Here is a 16,763-nt window from a genome sequence, read left to right as displayed (position 1 = left end):
AAAAGAAGCTATACAACAATTAGATGAGCTACTTCCATACAAATGGTAAATGGCCTGTATTTGTATAGCGCTTTACTTAGTCCTTATGGACCCCAAAGCGCTTTCCACTACATTCAGTCATCCACCCATTCACACACTGGTGATGGCAAGCTACATTGTAGCCACAGCTGCCCTGGGGCGCACTGACAGAGGCGAGGCTGCCGGACACTGGCACCACCGGGCCCTCTGACCACCACCAGTAGGCAACGGGTGAGGCGTCTTGCCCAAGAACACAACGACCGAGACTGTCGGAGCCGGGGCTCGAACCGGCAACCTTCTGATTACAAGACGAACTGCGTGGCTCAAGTGCCTCTTCTGCCCCTACCATACAAGGCAGAAGAGGGTCTCAGATATATTAATAAAAACTGTTATTGGCCTTTCAGCTCAGAAAAGCACAGTTCCTAAGATCAGAAATCCAGAATTGAAACTCAAACTAAAGAAATATTCAATACTTTTGTAAAATATTACAGACAGTTGTACAGGAGGAAGCACAAAAACCTCAGAAACAAAAAAATTAGAGTTCCTTAAATCCCTTAAATTGGCTAAACTGTCAAAGATGGAAGCAACTAAATTAGTAGTACCGATCACAGAAGCTGAAATAAAAGAGTCGATGCTAAATTTAAAAACAATAAATAAACCCCCAAATTATGCAAAGTATATAACTCTACACTAAACTCAGGAGAGCAGCCAAATTTATGGTTGGATGCAATTATTACAGTCATGCATAGGGAAGGAAAAGATCCTATGCATTGTACTAGCTATTGCCCAGTAAGACTAATATGTGTGGACTAAAACATTTTAACATCTATTTTAGCCAAAAGAACCAAAATTATATAAAGAAGTTGAATTGAGGGGAGCTTTGTTTGTATTATTTTAAACTGAACGGTCCTATATCAGCGAATGTTGTCTTTCTGTGTTAAAAATAAAAAGAACGAAATAAAAAGTTAAACAGACGGTCCAAGAAGTTAACTTCTGGCTTCAGGAAATCAAAATGGCGATGGGCAGACAGCTTCAAACCATGCAGTCCCTCACAGTGGTTCCTTCACTATGTGCTTAGGAGAGCCAAGTAAAGAACTAAATACAAGTTGCATTTAAAACAGCTCAGGTTATTAGGAGTGCACATCATTTGAACAGTCTTTACAGGCCAAGCATATATCTCCATCTCTCTGTCTGCAGTAACAGTAAGATGTCTGTGATAAATAATAATCCAGAAACTTTCAGCAGATCATCCCGAGGACTCCAAATCCTGCTTCCTTCACTGAGGATGCCTGTGTAAAGTGAAGGTTAGGAGCACACTGGTGTTCTGTCACCTGAGCAGCATAAGAGTTCGAATGTGCTCGACAAGTCTCAGAGTGGGTCGGCTTATAGGATAGTGAGGTGGCAGCTTCACTTCAGAGCCTGACGGCATCACAGAGTATCTGCAGGATGGAAACAGATCTGAGCAGTCAGATTTTGGAGCATTTACACATTTCTTCTTTATAATAAGAAGTTAACGTGAGCCCGTTTATACTTAGTGACTGTCGTGGCTGTCCTGAGCATACCTGAACTCCTCTCTGAAATGCGAGCGCAGATGCTGAGCCAGCTGGCTGTTGTACTGCAGACAGGCCAGCAGAAGGTGGAGGCGCTGGAACAGCAGGACAGACTGAACAGGACTCAGGACTGAGCCTTGCAGGCCTGTCAGAATCAGCACCACCTGCTGGACCTGGTAACCAATGAAGGAGAGCTGCGGGGGCGGAGAGGGTCAGCGTTTGAGTTATTCTTATCATTCTGACAGAAACAGTTAAATCTGATGAGACCTTTACCAGGTGGGGATGAGGCTGCAGGACTCTGAGGATCCAACCGACAGACAGGAAGTTGTCAGCAGAGACACACCTGCTGGTCTGAAACACGTAGAGTTGAACAAAAACTGTGTTTGTTTCTTGTTGTGTGGATATTCAGAACTTTCTTGGACCATTGAATATGATAGCAAATAAATGTTTTAAAGCTATGCAATCTGTATACAGTGCTCAGCATAAATAAGTACAACCCCTTTAAAAAGTATGAATTTAATCAGTAGCTCAGTGAACTAATAAACAATTTCGAAAATTTTCACAAAGCTGAGTTTTATTGAACACTTGTTTAACGCCATAACATGAAATTAAGGTTAATAATATAACTTACATCAGAAAATCTTCAGTTTTACTCAAATTGGTTGAAGCAAAAATGAATACACCCTGCAACAAAAACTACTACAACTACTATTTGTATGACCACCATGATTTTCAAGGACAGCACCAAGTCTTCTAGGCATGGAATGAACAAGTTGGCGACATAGTGCAACATCTATCTTTTTCCATTCTTCTAGAATAACCAGTTTTAGAGCCTGGATGCTGAAAGGAGAGTGATGCTCAACTTGTCGCTTCAGAATTCCCCACAGGTGTTCGATTGGGTTCAGATCAGAAGACATACTTGGCCATTCAATCACCTTCACCCTGTTCTTCTTCAGAAATGCAACAGTAGCTTTAGATGTGCGTTTTGGATCATTGTCGTGTTGGAAAAGTGCATGACGACCAAGTGCACGGAGTTATTGCAGCATCTTCTCCTTTAGTATAGAGCTTTTGAGTTCATTGTTGAGTTCATGATACCATCAATGAAATGCAGCTCCCCAACACCAGCAGCACTCATGCAGACCCACATAAGGACACTGCCACCACCATGTTTTACTGTAGGCACCATGCATTTCTCTTTGAAATCCTCACCTTTACGACGCCATACAGTTTTGAAACTATTAGTTCCAAAAACAGTGATCTTTTTCTCATTACTCTAGAGCAGGGGTGGACAACCCTGGGCACGCGTGCCACAGCTGGCACACGAAGGGTTAACTGATTTTTTGTAACGGTATAAACAGTGAAAGGTGGTGGATTGGCCAGATGCTGGCCAATGTGTAAAAATAAGTCAGTTGTTTGGTGGTGGCTATGGCGGAGCTCCCACAGAGGCCAGCAGGTGGATAAGGGAAAGGGGAGGCAGGAGGAGGAGAGACCCGAGGCGGCTGCCAGTCCGAGTGTCAGGTGAACTGAACTTCAGGTAAGAAGTTATGACCTGCAGTCTATCTGGGTCAGATATAAACCAAGTTTAGGTGGAATTTATTTTCGTTGTGCTGACTTTTCACCGTCAGTTACAATAACTCGTACTGTGTATTAGCTAGCATGATGGAGTTTCTATACAGCTGGGTGGGTGCTGTGATGTTACTGATAGTAAACTTTATTTTGTTCATAAGTTTAGTTATTAGAGTTGCCAACAGTCCCGTAAAAAATGGAATTGTCCTGTATTCAGAGAAAATATGCGTTTCGTATTGAGCCGAAAAGGAAAAAGGTTGTCCCGGACTCCAGCTACAATGAAAAAGACACAAAGCTGGAGTTATTCTGTGTCTTTACGCTGCACAGCTGCCTCTTCTTCTCTAATTCTCTCCCCCTCCCTCTCCTGTTGCTACTTTAATCATGAAACTGATCAATGATCAGCTGATCGGCTTTTCTCTCTTGTTTATCGCCCACTTTGCGCCAGAAAGGAAACCAGCGGATGTCGCGCTAAACAACAGCAGCACATTTAAGCTTGATCAACTGTTGTTAGAATTTATTTAATATTAATTTCTAGTATCAGCTGATGTTTGCTGGAGCCACAGCTGTAAAAGCTGCTGGTCATGATATCGGTTTGGTTATCTGGGGAGAGGGAAACATGAAGATGAAACCAGGAGATGTCCTTACTGAATCATCAGAGCTGAACAGGTGATGGAGAAACAGGTTTACCTTTTAGGTGACATGAATGAGTTGAAGGGAAGTTATGAACTGTTTCTGAGGGACAAATAACACCAGGATCATTTTCTACGTAGCTGACAGCTGGTAACTGTGCAGGGGCGGGTCTAGCAAAGTTTTGCCAGGGGGGCAGGTAGGGCATTAACAGGGGAAGGGGGGGACAAAGAAAAACTTTTTTTTCTTATTCTCATTTAAAATGTCTAGCTTTTATTAAATAATTTCCTGAATCTTACAACCAAAGTTTTTATCTGATGTAAAATGCATAGAAATCATACATATACCAACAAGACAGCGTACATCACTGTCACAACAGCGTTTGTTTTCATTCAAAGGCTTTATGGCTTTTCCTATAATACCTGGTGGGCCGGTCTCTAGTCAAAATGCCTGGGCCGATTTTTTGTCCCAGTCCAGCCCTGGGCACGACATGCAGTGAATTAATCTGAGAAGGTGCATTAAAAAAAATAAATGGCCGGGCCAGTGGTGCACATTGCAAATTACCTCACATAGACACATTAGTTGTGCCGCCTCTTAATGACGGTATCTTAGCTAACAACCTCAACTATCAGATTCAACTTGTAATTGGCTAAAAATAACTTAGCCTACCGGTAAGAGGGACGTTGCTAGCTGGCAGTTTTTTCAAGCGATGTTGAAATTTCCACATTCCGACACTTCAAATGCTTCAGGAGCTGTCCGCTCAGCGCAGCATCAGCACCACGGAAATACATGGATACATCCGTAGACTCGAGACAGAATTCACAATGCGCTTTCGGGACCTTCAGGTGTGTAGACCAATGTTTTCTTTTCTGATCAAACCAGAGAGCTTTAATCAGCAGCTGATTTGTCTCGCATTAACTGGCTGAGTTAATGACAGTTCCTCTGCAGTGTGCGCCATATGGTGTCACGGGAAACGGTCACTCCAGTTTGGCGTTCTACTGCTTTAGCTAACTGCAGTGAACTTGCATGGCAATTTTCTTCAACCCTTCTCATCAGAAGATGCTCCTGTCGAGATGTTAACTTGCATGGACAGCCTGGACGTCTGTGTAAGATGGTTGCGCTCCCATCTTTCTTAAACTTTTGGATCACTTTTGCTACAGTATTGTGACTGATATGTAAAGCTTTGCTGATCTTCTTGTAGCCCTCACCTTTTTCAGATTTTGTGACATTTCTCTTCCATGTGGAGCCATTGCTGACAGCATGAAATGGGAAGGGCTTTTCTTTGTTAAGTAATGCCCTTTCATAGTCACCTGTCTGCTGGACACCTCTTAAATGAATCATTATACTCACCTGTGGTTGAATGCCTGTTAATCCGAATTTTGTAGTCTTAAGTGGGGCTTTTCTCCTAAGACTATAATTGGGGTGTACTCATTTTTGTGACATGGGCTTGAATGAATTTCTTAGGAAAATCACTTTTTTCTGTATGGAAATTAACAAATCGTATTTGCAATGAATGGCCCACATTTGTGGGAGTATTTTGTAGTATAGCATGTCATAGAAAGAGTTGATTCTGAAAGGAAACTAAAGGTTTTCTGACAAATGTAGTGGGGTGTACTCATTTATGCTGAGCACTGTATAGCAGTTGAACTGTTTGAGATAAGTCTTTATTGATTAAATATACTGTTTATTTATGGACTACTGTGTACACAAGAACAAGAATAACTTAATGTATTAAGCTAAACTGGCTGACACTTTCATATTATTCTTGTGATTTCTTATTGGTCCTGTTTATTTAATGCAGGCCAGGTGACCCGTTTTGGGTTTAAAAAGGATGGCGAGCCAACGAAGGGCTGGGAGACACTGGACACTCAGATAAAAATCATGGACTTTCTCTCATCAGTGGGGACCAGTGTTTTTGAATTGGTGGTGTGTTATTTATGGGGAACATTATTGAACTTGATGCTTGATCTAAGCTACAGGACTATTTAGTTGTCTTTGTGCACTTTAAACCGGGCACCACTGCAGCAGGAGTAATTTTTTTTTCCTTTTCTTTCCTTGTTATTTTTCCTTGGTTTTGTTTAAATACATTGTACCTGCAACAGCGTTGTGTGTTGTGTGTATTTATTGATTACTGACCATCAGCTCCAGTAGCCATTCTTAAATCTTCTGATTAATAATATTCCACCTAATACCTGATGTGTATTAATTCATTAGCGCTTCATCTGTGTTACAATTGTTTAGTTTTTATAATTCCCAGGAGAGCCTGAGGTGTTGCATAAACACATTTTACTCACAGCTGAGAAGCGCCCCCTGTTGTACGCTTTATCAAACTCACCACGTGGCCTACGAGCAGCAGTTCGAAGAGCAGAGAGGCGGCGGTGTCCAGATACTCAGCGAGTAAGGCCTGAAGCTGTAAGAAGCACAAGGTTTAATGCATCGAAGGCACATGAAAGACACTTGATGTGAGCAGAGAGCAGCTAACCTCTGAGTCCATCAGAGATCCTCCGCTGTGAGTTTGTGGCTGAGGGTCACATATTAAGGCAAGCAGCATTCGGGAGGCCAGAGCACCTCTGCAGGGAGACAACAGTTAATGCAGAAAGGGGAAGGTGTGCTAACATCTGGAAATGAGCTTGATAACTTTTCTCCGGGTTTCACCAGACTACAACAAAGCAGCTCCAGCTGCAACCAAAGAAATGATAGAAAATTTCACATTTATTTTCTCACTTTTTATTTACTATTGTTAATAGATAAACCTCACAAACACACTGGGGATACATTCATTCTTGTACTGTTTTCTCCTGTTTATTTCAGGTAGGGAGTTAGGTGTAGCATGTGTCTTTTGTTTGGTTTTTGTTTTACATAGGGTTTTAGATAGCACCTCCTCTCCTGACTTAGCTTGTTTTGTTTGTTATTTGGAACTTCGTTCACCCCAGAGCTTAGTTTTCAGTGTAGACAATAAACCACCTTTCACTTAAGAAATTGGTTTTTCTGTGTATGGTTTTGGGGACCAGGGCGGGGTCACTTCCTTTTTAACCCTTATGCTACGCTCCTGTACCCCTAGACTGGGGCGTAACATAAGTAAAGACATTAAAGACTTCTCTGGATCTCAGACTGAATTCAGTTTTTTCCATCACACTGGCGTCATTATCCATCTATCATTCAAGCCTGTATGATTCAGATTTATATCAGTTTTTACAAGAATTTTTCTTTTGTAATATTTCACAAAGATACCAGTCTTCTTTTGTAACCACATCCTCTTTAAAAAGGCAGAAATCCTAAACTTCAGCAGTACGGGGAATCTCATATCTCAGCATTTTAACTTTTCCTCAGATACTTTGGTTTCTGCACTGCCTCCAATGACTCGGACAATTTACTCCTGATCTCTTCCCATTTAACTTAATGTGTCCAGTATTCATTTCATTTTGATCCTAAGCCCCTGGAGTAGTTCTATAGTACAGTTCGTCACAGTGTATCATCACAGTGTGAGTTAGTGTATTGACTTCCTTAGATGTGGATCCCTCACTTGTAGATACATAGAAAATCTCTGTATTCCAGTCTAAGGTCCTTTGAGGTTTTTACGGGAGCTGCCAACACACATTTCAACATACCTGAAATGAGGATTGTTTTACGAAAGGAACAAACACACACATACACTGTGTTCTGTTTACATTTCTGTTTACTTTTTGGCAGAGAGCAGGCTGAGTCTGGCAGCTTCGACCTCCGTCTCTCTGAACATGATGGCGAGCGTGTCAACGATCAGAGAGCTCAGTCTGAAACACAAACAGCAGAGCTTCAGTCACATGCTCGTCATCATCATCATAGCAACACACAGCAAGGAAGATATGACCTGCAGTTAGTTATTATATTGTTACTATAAATATTATCACATATGCAGATAGATTCTTTCAGTGTTTTAGGTAATATCGTGGTCTTCATCCACTCACCCTGGATTTGTGTTTCTGAACAAACTGAATTCTGTGAATATTTTTGTTGGTATAACCGCACGCAACAATAACAGGACCTGTCCTCTCTGTCCTCAGTACTGATAATTGCGAACATTAGTGGGACTATAATGTAAACTTCAGCTCTTTACATGTTCTTTATTTATGAATGAGGAGGTGAAACTGCTTCAGGCTCAACAGGAGGAGGCAGAGAGAGGAAACCTGCCAGTGAGCATGTTAGGTTCACAGTGTGTTATGCTGTTAATGCAAACTAAGTTTAAGTTACCTTGTTTAAAGAAAACATCTCAGGCTTCAAAAATCTGAAGTTTTCACTAAACCCACTTTCTGGAAACAGCTGTGAAATAATGCACATCATCTCTGTAATCCCCACGTTGAATAAAGTCAGAGGAACACCTTAATGAATCTGAAATCTCGCCTCTGTGGAGCTATGAACACCTGCTAAGGGGCTTACAGGAGCTGATCTGCTGTGTAGAGTCCACCGAGGCTCTGGCGGCCGTGAAGACATCCCTCCAGAGTGCAGAGCAGGAAAGTACACACCTCACTGGACTGGAAAACAGAAAATGAGTCGTTCACTGCAACTCACAGGCACGTTCTGTACGTCAAACACACAGTGCCGAGTAGGTTTTATAAACCTTACCCTCCAGAAGAGCCGGCGCAGCATAACGCTGCGGTGCGCGGCGGTCCTCAGCTCCTGCAGCAGCAGGTACATACTCTCCACGCTGATCCCGTCCTGCAGGAGCTCGGACCTCAGCTGGCCAAACAGGTGAGCCGTCCGCTCCCAGCTTAAATATAACATCATCATTAACACCGACGTTTGAGCCTGTTAGCAATAACAAGTTTAAATGAGCCTAAATTTGTCACAGCCCACTGTGATGAACCTTCAGGGCTCAGATGAGGTTTCTCAGAGTAGGTCGAAATCTCTGGAAATGTTTTTATATAAATGTTTATATTGGAATATGAGTGCTACAGCTCAGCACAGCCAAGATAAAATAATATTTCAGTTCATTAAAACATTTCACATTTCATGGTCTCATTATTTAAGCTCCACTCAAATGTAAACTAAACAAATGTACATGTTTGCAAGTATTAAATGTGCAGTGAAACATCTGGAGCTGCAGTTCTTCTGAATGTGAACTTCTGCATGATTATGGGTGGCTGATGCAGGCGGCTGTAGCTGTCAGCTGTCTGACAGGCTTCACCTCAGCTAACTGCAGTCACTGAGCTGGAGCTTTGTGGAGAGCTACCATACTGTAATCTACAGCTACTCCAGGACGCCTCGGCTTCAGCCTCAGTGAGTATCCGCAGCACTAATCAGTAGAGTGGAGTTTAAAACCAGTGGGTGCCGTCACAGCTATGTCCAGTATATTCTATGAGTGAATGATTCTCCAGAGTTTCTGTTTCCACAGTAACTGACTTACTACTAACTGACCTGTGACCTTTATTCTGACTGGACAAGCAGGAAGTTGTGTGTCTGCAGTCTGCACTGAACAGTTTATTACCTGATGGCAGGAGCAGACAATGAAGCGCAGTTCCTCCTTCTGTAGAGCGGATCTAACAAAAGGGTGGACCTCTGAACACACACACACACACTCATTAACACACCTCAGGAATCTGAGGGAGTACACCATCAGACACATCCCGGCACACGGGACACGCTCTGTTTAACCTGCACACTGTGACATTTAGTTATCTACTCCAAAAATCCACAGGGCACCTTAAAGCTCCACTTTCATCTAAATAACCACAACACTTCTAAAGCTAACATTCAATGTGTTAAATATTCTTCATAGACAGTCTTCACTCACAATACTGAAGCTGTTCCACAAGCTCTGCAGGTGGAGGTAAAGTCTGGACGTCTCTGAGACGGCATACAGGTGGAGCTCCGCCTCCCGCTCCTCCTCGCTGTCCACGCAGCCTCGTCTCAGCAGGCGCGACAGGACCGAACCGATCCTCCTTTGTAACTGCAACAGCACAGCGGCGGGGTCATAACAATAAACAGAGCTCGACCAAATTTACAGAGACGTGTGACCCTTGTGTAATTTAATTCAAATTAAATTTGAGTAGATCTTCATCAGAACAACCGCACGTTTATACCTGACCACTCTCGAGGCTCTTCAGGCTTTTCTCTGAGAGCGATGGCGATGAGGCAGGTGAGACTGAGGGGGAGTGAAAGGGGGGAGGCTGCGGGACTCTTATGAGGCCGAGAGTCTCTGGGTTCGGGCACGAGGCTGAGCGGGTGTGCTTTAACACTGGGGGGAGCTCCTCCTTCCTCCATTGGCTGCTGGAGAGAAGAAACAGCGCACACATCAGGTTCATGGTTTCTGTGAAGTGTCTGCATCATCAACTGTGTGAGTTTCATGTTGTATTCCATCTGAAGTTAAAACAATTAAAAACACCTTCCTGATCAGTTAATGGTCTCGGTTGCTAGTTTGAGGTCTACCTGAACACAACACAAGGTTCATGTAGTAAATTAACGTCACATTAGACGCATAAGCCTCTAAAATATGCTTTGCTTTGGGATAATTCCCTCTGCAGGCCTCATGGTCTCAGAACTTCATTTATTTGTTAATTTATTGTTTTTCTGCACAAATGTTGCAGCTTAAAAACAGAAAGAGCTCTCAGGTAGATTCACACAGTCATGATATTCGTGCTCCTGAGGCTTCATGCTGTCAGCTCATCCTTAGGTTCAACTTTACAAGCAGTCTAAGGTTTGGCAGTGAAAGAAAAGTGTGTACGTTTAATGACCTCCCAGGGGTGAGCACAGCTGAGCAGCAGGGAACATTAGCGTGACACAGCTTTTACATTTTATGCTGTTTGCGTCTGTTCTACAGCACTTCATCGTTACCAGGCAACAGTTCGGTGACAGTAAATCTGTTCCTTCCTCCCTCCATCTCCTGCCTCATTCACAGAAGAACTCAGGAGGATCGGAACCCCGCATGCAACCAAGTAAAATTGCAAACTGTCCAGCAGCGAACCAGCGGGTTCTCTTGCTGTGTGAATTTATAAAAACGTGTTTGGAAAGCACATCTCTACATTTCAATCATCAGTGGGCACATTCTGCTGAAAGAGGATAAATTATGGACCAGCAGTACCAGGTGGGTGTTACCTGCTGCCTGGTGTGTGGATGAAGCACTGCAGGTGTGAAATTGAGGAGCAACACTGGAGTCACTCTGTGAACATGTTAATGAGCAGCAGGTAAACTAGTCCCTGGAGTAAATAAGTCATGAGCTACCTGAGACACTGAGGTGGTCATTACATACTCAGGTAAAGTGGCTCAGCTGTTAACACGTTCACAACAGACAACCACATTACAGTGTTGAAGTCCCCACACATAAACTTTCACTGTCCGCCCCACTCTTGCACACTCTGCAGCTTCTAAAATTATTATAACCAAATTCAACGCTGGTGTTACATAATGTGTTTGCAGGGAGGACTTAAAACCCTTCATGTGTGAGCATCCTAAAATAAAACATGCTTCTGAAGTGTATCTGTGTTTTACTCACCTCTCTGTGGAAAATTCTGTGGAGGAAATGGACACACAGGATGGTTAGAGTTACAGATAAAGAAACAAGACGACACATAAACCTCACTGGTGTCTTTCCAAAGGATCAGATCTCTGAAGAGACCATTCCACACGTCTCTGATGCATCTTACAAAAAGCATAAACTTCAGTCTGATAGCATTGCGTAGCATCATTAAAATCACATAAACTGTCTCAGTTACCTTGTAATGTGCTTGTTATTTCAGGACAGTGGCTGTTTCTGCGAGAGGGCGGGGCTGCAGGAGGAAGCCCCTCTTTCTTGTCTCTCTTTAACCAATTGCGTTGCTTCGCTGCAGGTTTTTCGGTGACGTAGACGATCCGTATGTGCTGGCAGCGTTTCTGATGCTTCCCAGTGAGGAAATCTGGGAGGTCGTTCACCTGTAAAAAACACAATGCTGTAAAGATTATAACATGTGACAATATGAGGGAGCAGAATCAGAAATAAGACAAAACCAAGCGGTGCAGAAACGAGTCGACAGAAAACTGACATTAGCTCATCGATTCTGATGATTGAATATTTTTCAAGCAAATTTTGGTTTTGTAGAAACTATTAATCAAACTATTAATAAAAAGATGAATCTGTACATTATGATGAGTTTCAGTCCTTGAAATAAAATCGGATATTTACAGAATAACAAGATTAAATAAAGATAATGTTTATATTTTGCGCCATATACAACATTTGAACATACATACTGTGCATTTATAGAATACCCACTATAAGTGGGTATTCTCACATCTTTCATGGATATTGATCATCTGCTGTAGACTGATTTTGAATCTGTGTGTAATAAAAGGATGCAGGATAATCCCACACTGCTTCAGTAATCCTGAGGTCTGGGCACTGGGGGGGCCAATCCATGACTGATATCACTCCACTGTGTTTTTTTCCCTCCTGACAACATCTCATCGTTCCCTCAGATCTGGTTCAACAATTTTCAGTCCAGTTCTTGTGTAATTTTAATACGTCAACCTTTTCTCTGTTTCACTTCCTTAAAAACAGCTTCTTGACAGCCGCTCTTCCACTGAGACCATTTCTGATGAGGCTTCAGTGATCAGCTGCTGATCAGCTGAAGGTCCAGGTCCTCCTCTCACATCTTTCATGGACATTGATCATCTGCTTAAGATAGATTTTAAATCTAAGTTTTCAGCTAACAGATCTTTTTGAATAATGTTGTTGGTGTAAAAATATTATTTTGTGCCTGTGAAACTGTGTCATCTCTGACAACTAAATGACAGAAAGAATGGTCGTGTTTTTTTATGACACACTGCTGTTGTCAAAAAATAGTAAACTGGTTCTTTGCTAATATTCTGTTATGTGTGGAGACAACACTGGTTCATCTAAGTTAAGATCCTTTTTATGCTTGGATGATAGTTACTTTGAAAGCCTGGAGAAGTATTGCTAAAGAGCACTTAAAAAAAACAGCAGAAACATCTATAAAATACAAAGAAATCAATGGTGGGTCAAAACTTCTGGATTGTATTTTGTCAGATTTTATTTTATTGAGTGACTCTAATTTATTTAACTGCTTTTTAAATGTTGCATTGAATATGTTGGCGGCTGCTTTGTCACGGGAACTTGAATAAAGCACGTCTCATCTTCTGAGCAGCTTTAATTTTGCGTTTGCCAAAGATCGCGTTACAGAAGACCTGATTTCTGTTTGTTACAGCGAGCAGGTTCGAGTCCCCGTAAGTTTCCATCCCTTCATTGGGAGCGACACGCTTCATGTGCATCATTATTTATTCACTCAGACGGCTCCCGGTGCTCTGAGGATCCTCCACAAAGTGGCTAAAGGGTGGTGCTGAGGCCATGGAGAGGCCAGCACAGGTCATCAGGTGGTAATCTTAGAGTTAATGCAGACGGGATTAACTCTGTTAGGGCCGAGTTAAACCTCTGACATAACGAGATGAAGTTAGAGGCTCAGCGCGACTTTTGCTGCATGTTATGCAGCTCTGTATTATGCGGCACTGGAACTATTTTAAGCTTTTAAAGTTTAATTAAAATCTGAGGATAACGGCTTCCTCATTAACAGTTTCTCTGTGCTGTTTCTGCTGTTCTTTGGCAGGTTGATATACATGTACATACCAACATTACTGACAGCTGTTAATCATACCCGAGTCCTGCTCCATGATTGGTTTCCAGGCTTCCTGCAACTCAGGTGCTCTGAGGTTCAGTGCAGCTCAGTATGCACAGACATGAAATATGCAAACCAGAGCAGGTGTTACGCTCTTGTTCTCGCCATCAGCAGTAAAGGTGAGAAGTGAAACCTATAAATCGAACTAACTCATGTGTAATCTGAAGAGTTTAACAGGATTAATCAGCAGAAGCCGGTTAGTCAATGAACGCACCGTGTGACATGCATGTAATTTAACGTGCTTTAGTCGTGGTTTGGCTGTCACTGAAGGTTATGTCAGTTAAGTCTCCAAAAACCTAAACTTATTCAGTTTACTGTCAAATTAGACAGAAAAAAATTGAGCTTTAACATATTCTGCTAATAGAACCAACTCTAAAGATCCACTAATTACCTCATTGGGTTCAGCTTTAAAGATGTCACAAGTCAAAAATAATAGAAACCTATGGGGTCCTAATTATAAACTGCAAACTTCATCCATATCTATCTCTAAATGTTCTTAAAAAGTCTGGAGCTTGGTTTTAAACCTAAACGTGAAGAGTTAAGTGTCAATATGAAGTTTAGATTTAAAGTCTGACAGTTAATTCTCATCTTAAAAAAGCTAGACGAAAGCCCATTTAAATGTGTGTGATGCTTCTTCAGCTCTAGCTCTCAGACAAACTTCACTGCAGGAATATCAACCAAAGTGCAAACAGGTCACAACCCTTCGGACTTTGTTTTGCTGTCTTCTCTGGTTTGTTCACAGTTCAGGTTTCAAAGGTAACTGAGATTTTCCTTGACTCATCATCCACTCTGTGATGTCAGTCTGGAGATTATTTCGTCTTGATGCATTCTCAATCATCCAGGTAAGTAAATCTCCAAAGGTTGATTCTGTTCATCTGGACGTAGCGTTTTCAGTGGGAGAAATGTTTCGCCACTCATCCAAGTGACTTCTTCAGTTGACTGAAGAAGTCACTTGGATGAGTAGAATCAACCATTGGAGATCTGGAATTTATTCTTAAAAGATAAACAGATTTCCTTCTACAGCCACTTCAAAATGTAGGCCTTGCCTTAGCCTCTTTCACCTGATGTGGCTCTTCATGTGCTACAAGTTGCAGTTTTGACACAAATCCCCCCTGAACACAGCCTGTATCCTACCATCCACAACTCCCACAGAGACTCATTACAACACAGCCTCCAAATGCAATGTTAGGGTTTAACTATTAAAGTTTTCGAGCATTTACTGAACAAACGTGACATGAACACTGCACAGTATGCTTATTTTCTCGATTAATTGATAAATAATTGGTCTACACAACAATATCCATCATAGACATTAAAACAGTCACGTCATCATTTAAGATAAAAAATACTGGAAATCAGTGCTTTAACTCTGTACTGTTTCTTTTAAAATTTTACTTTTATTTACCTTAAAAATAACTTACCTTAAATGCCAATTTAATAGAAAATCCATTAAATATGGTAGAATGTTTTTCTGTTGATTTTATATCAATAACTTTTTTATCATTTATTGAACAAACTCGACGTCTTAAGTCCTCACAGTATTTACACTTATTTTCTCCAATATAAACTATCTATTGGCAAAATACTATTTTTTTCAAAACATCGTATCTTATTTTATTAAAAGCAGGGGTAATAATATGTAATGTTCAGATTTTTGGTTTGTTTTTTCGTTTAAAAAAATAGCTTTTGATTGATGCAGTAGAAACAAAAATAAATACTTTTTAAAACCACTTTTTCTGTTCAAACTCACCAGCTCGATGTAACGCACGCGCCTGAAGCTTACGGCCGCCGTGAGAGTGCGCGGCGGGTACTCGGTGAGGTACACGCACTCGTCGTTGAGCACCACGTGCATGTACACCTTGTTGATGGACTCAGACAGCACCACGCACGGCTCGTAAGCCCGGATCCGTTCGTACACCCTCCGCTCCAGCTTCCGCTGCAGGAACGAGTCCAGCCGCGCGTTCCGCCGGTACAGCAACGACCCGGAGCCGCTGTGGGCCATGACGGGACCGCTCCGTAGAGTCGCCGGTAACACCTCTGAGATTTCAACCGCCGCTTTGTCGCGAGGTAGGTGCTCCCCGACCCCGCTCCATCCGGTAAGTTTGAAAAGTCGAGTTAAGGTGAACACACGCCGCCGGTTCTGTCCCGGCTCTGGACAGTGAGCTGTAGGTAAAGCGCCAATGACTCGAGCCGTCAGTGCGTCTGCTCTCTGATTGGTCAGCGAAGAGGAGCGGAACATTGCTGATTGGCCAGACGCAGTAATTATGTAGTAATTACTGTTCTTAAATAATATATATCATGAATAAATAAATGTGTCTTTTTACTTTAGTTTCTATTAGTAGTAGTAGTTCTTGTATATATATATATATATATATATATATATATGTGTGTGTGTGTGTGTTTTACTGAGTGGTTTTAATTTCCCTCTTTTTTAAAATGTTTTATACAAATAATGGTTTAATATGGAATTAAACTTCATTTGATATTTAACTTTAGTTATTAATTAAATGATTCTGTTTATTCACCATATTTTGGGGGAATATTTTGTTAATTTCTTACATTTCATTTGCTTAAAATAGGTTAGATTTCAGGTTGCAGTATTATGAATTTCTTGTTATGGATATTACCCTTTAAATTAGATTGTTGTAATTTAATATAAAATATGTTTGCTTTTAATTTCGATGTTGTTGCACTTTCTGACTCTTACCACTAAGGGACGGCAGACTGCAGATTATCACAGTTTCTTCCTGTGTCCCCACGGTTCAGTAAAGAATAAGTCATTGTGCTGCTGCTCAGGGACAGATTGCGTTTGTGTGAAGCATGAAAAATGCTGAAAATGTGGCATTGTCTCCTTCATCCTCCTTGTCCTCCTCATCTTCGTCAGGGTGACCCTTTCACACGCACAGGCGGTTTGAAGGGAGGTTTTGTAACGGGATGAAAATATTAACGGAGGACCACACACACACACACACACACACACACACACACACACACACACACACACACAGCATGAAGGTTGTTGTTCTTGCAGTGTTCAGAGTCAATCTTTTTCACTCAAAGAGGTTTGGTAAAGATTCAAATTCATCTTAATCTGCTGTTTGATTTTGTCTTAAAAAAAATTCTAAATGTTGTGTTTTCAACATCCTCAACTCTGAATAGACACCAAAACAGTGAATGTTTATAAAGACTAAATCATAAAAATGATGCCCTTTCTCCTGTTGGGTTACAGCTGTCACTGCTTGCAGTTTTAGTTCACTGGTCCTTGTCAGCCAGGCAGCACTGTACTCCTTTATCACCATCAGCACCATCTTTCTCACCATCACTGTGTCTGTGTGCAGCTGCAAAGAGCAGCGGTGGGCTGACC

The 16,763-nt window shown here is 41.7% G+C and overlaps 1 protein-coding gene across 1 annotated transcript; it reads right to left on the bottom strand.

Annotated features, from left to right (window-relative positions):
* Positions 1-312: 312 nt before the first annotated feature.
* On the bottom strand, positions 313-15,638 carry c17h12orf56 (chromosome 17 C12orf56 homolog). The gene is given in 13 exon segments (XM_031730320.2): positions 313-1,457; positions 1,581-1,762; positions 1,842-1,919; positions 6,097-6,331; positions 7,442-7,531; positions 8,175-8,269; positions 8,361-8,505; positions 9,223-9,293; positions 9,529-9,684; positions 9,818-10,004; positions 11,227-11,242; positions 11,447-11,642; positions 15,150-15,638. Coding segments are annotated over 13 exon segments (2,052 nt in total). The 3' UTR covers positions 313-1,345.
* Between the last annotated feature and the right edge of the window lie 1,125 nt (positions 15,639-16,763).

Source organism: Oreochromis aureus, linkage group 17 (genome assembly GCF_013358895.1).
Source record: "Oreochromis aureus strain Israel breed Guangdong linkage group 17, ZZ_aureus, whole genome shotgun sequence".
Classification (NCBI taxonomy): Eukaryota; Metazoa; Chordata; class Actinopteri; order Cichliformes; family Cichlidae; genus Oreochromis; species Oreochromis aureus.
The sequence above is the reverse complement of the archived record's forward strand: the minus strand, read 5'-3'. Positions and strand labels throughout refer to the sequence as shown.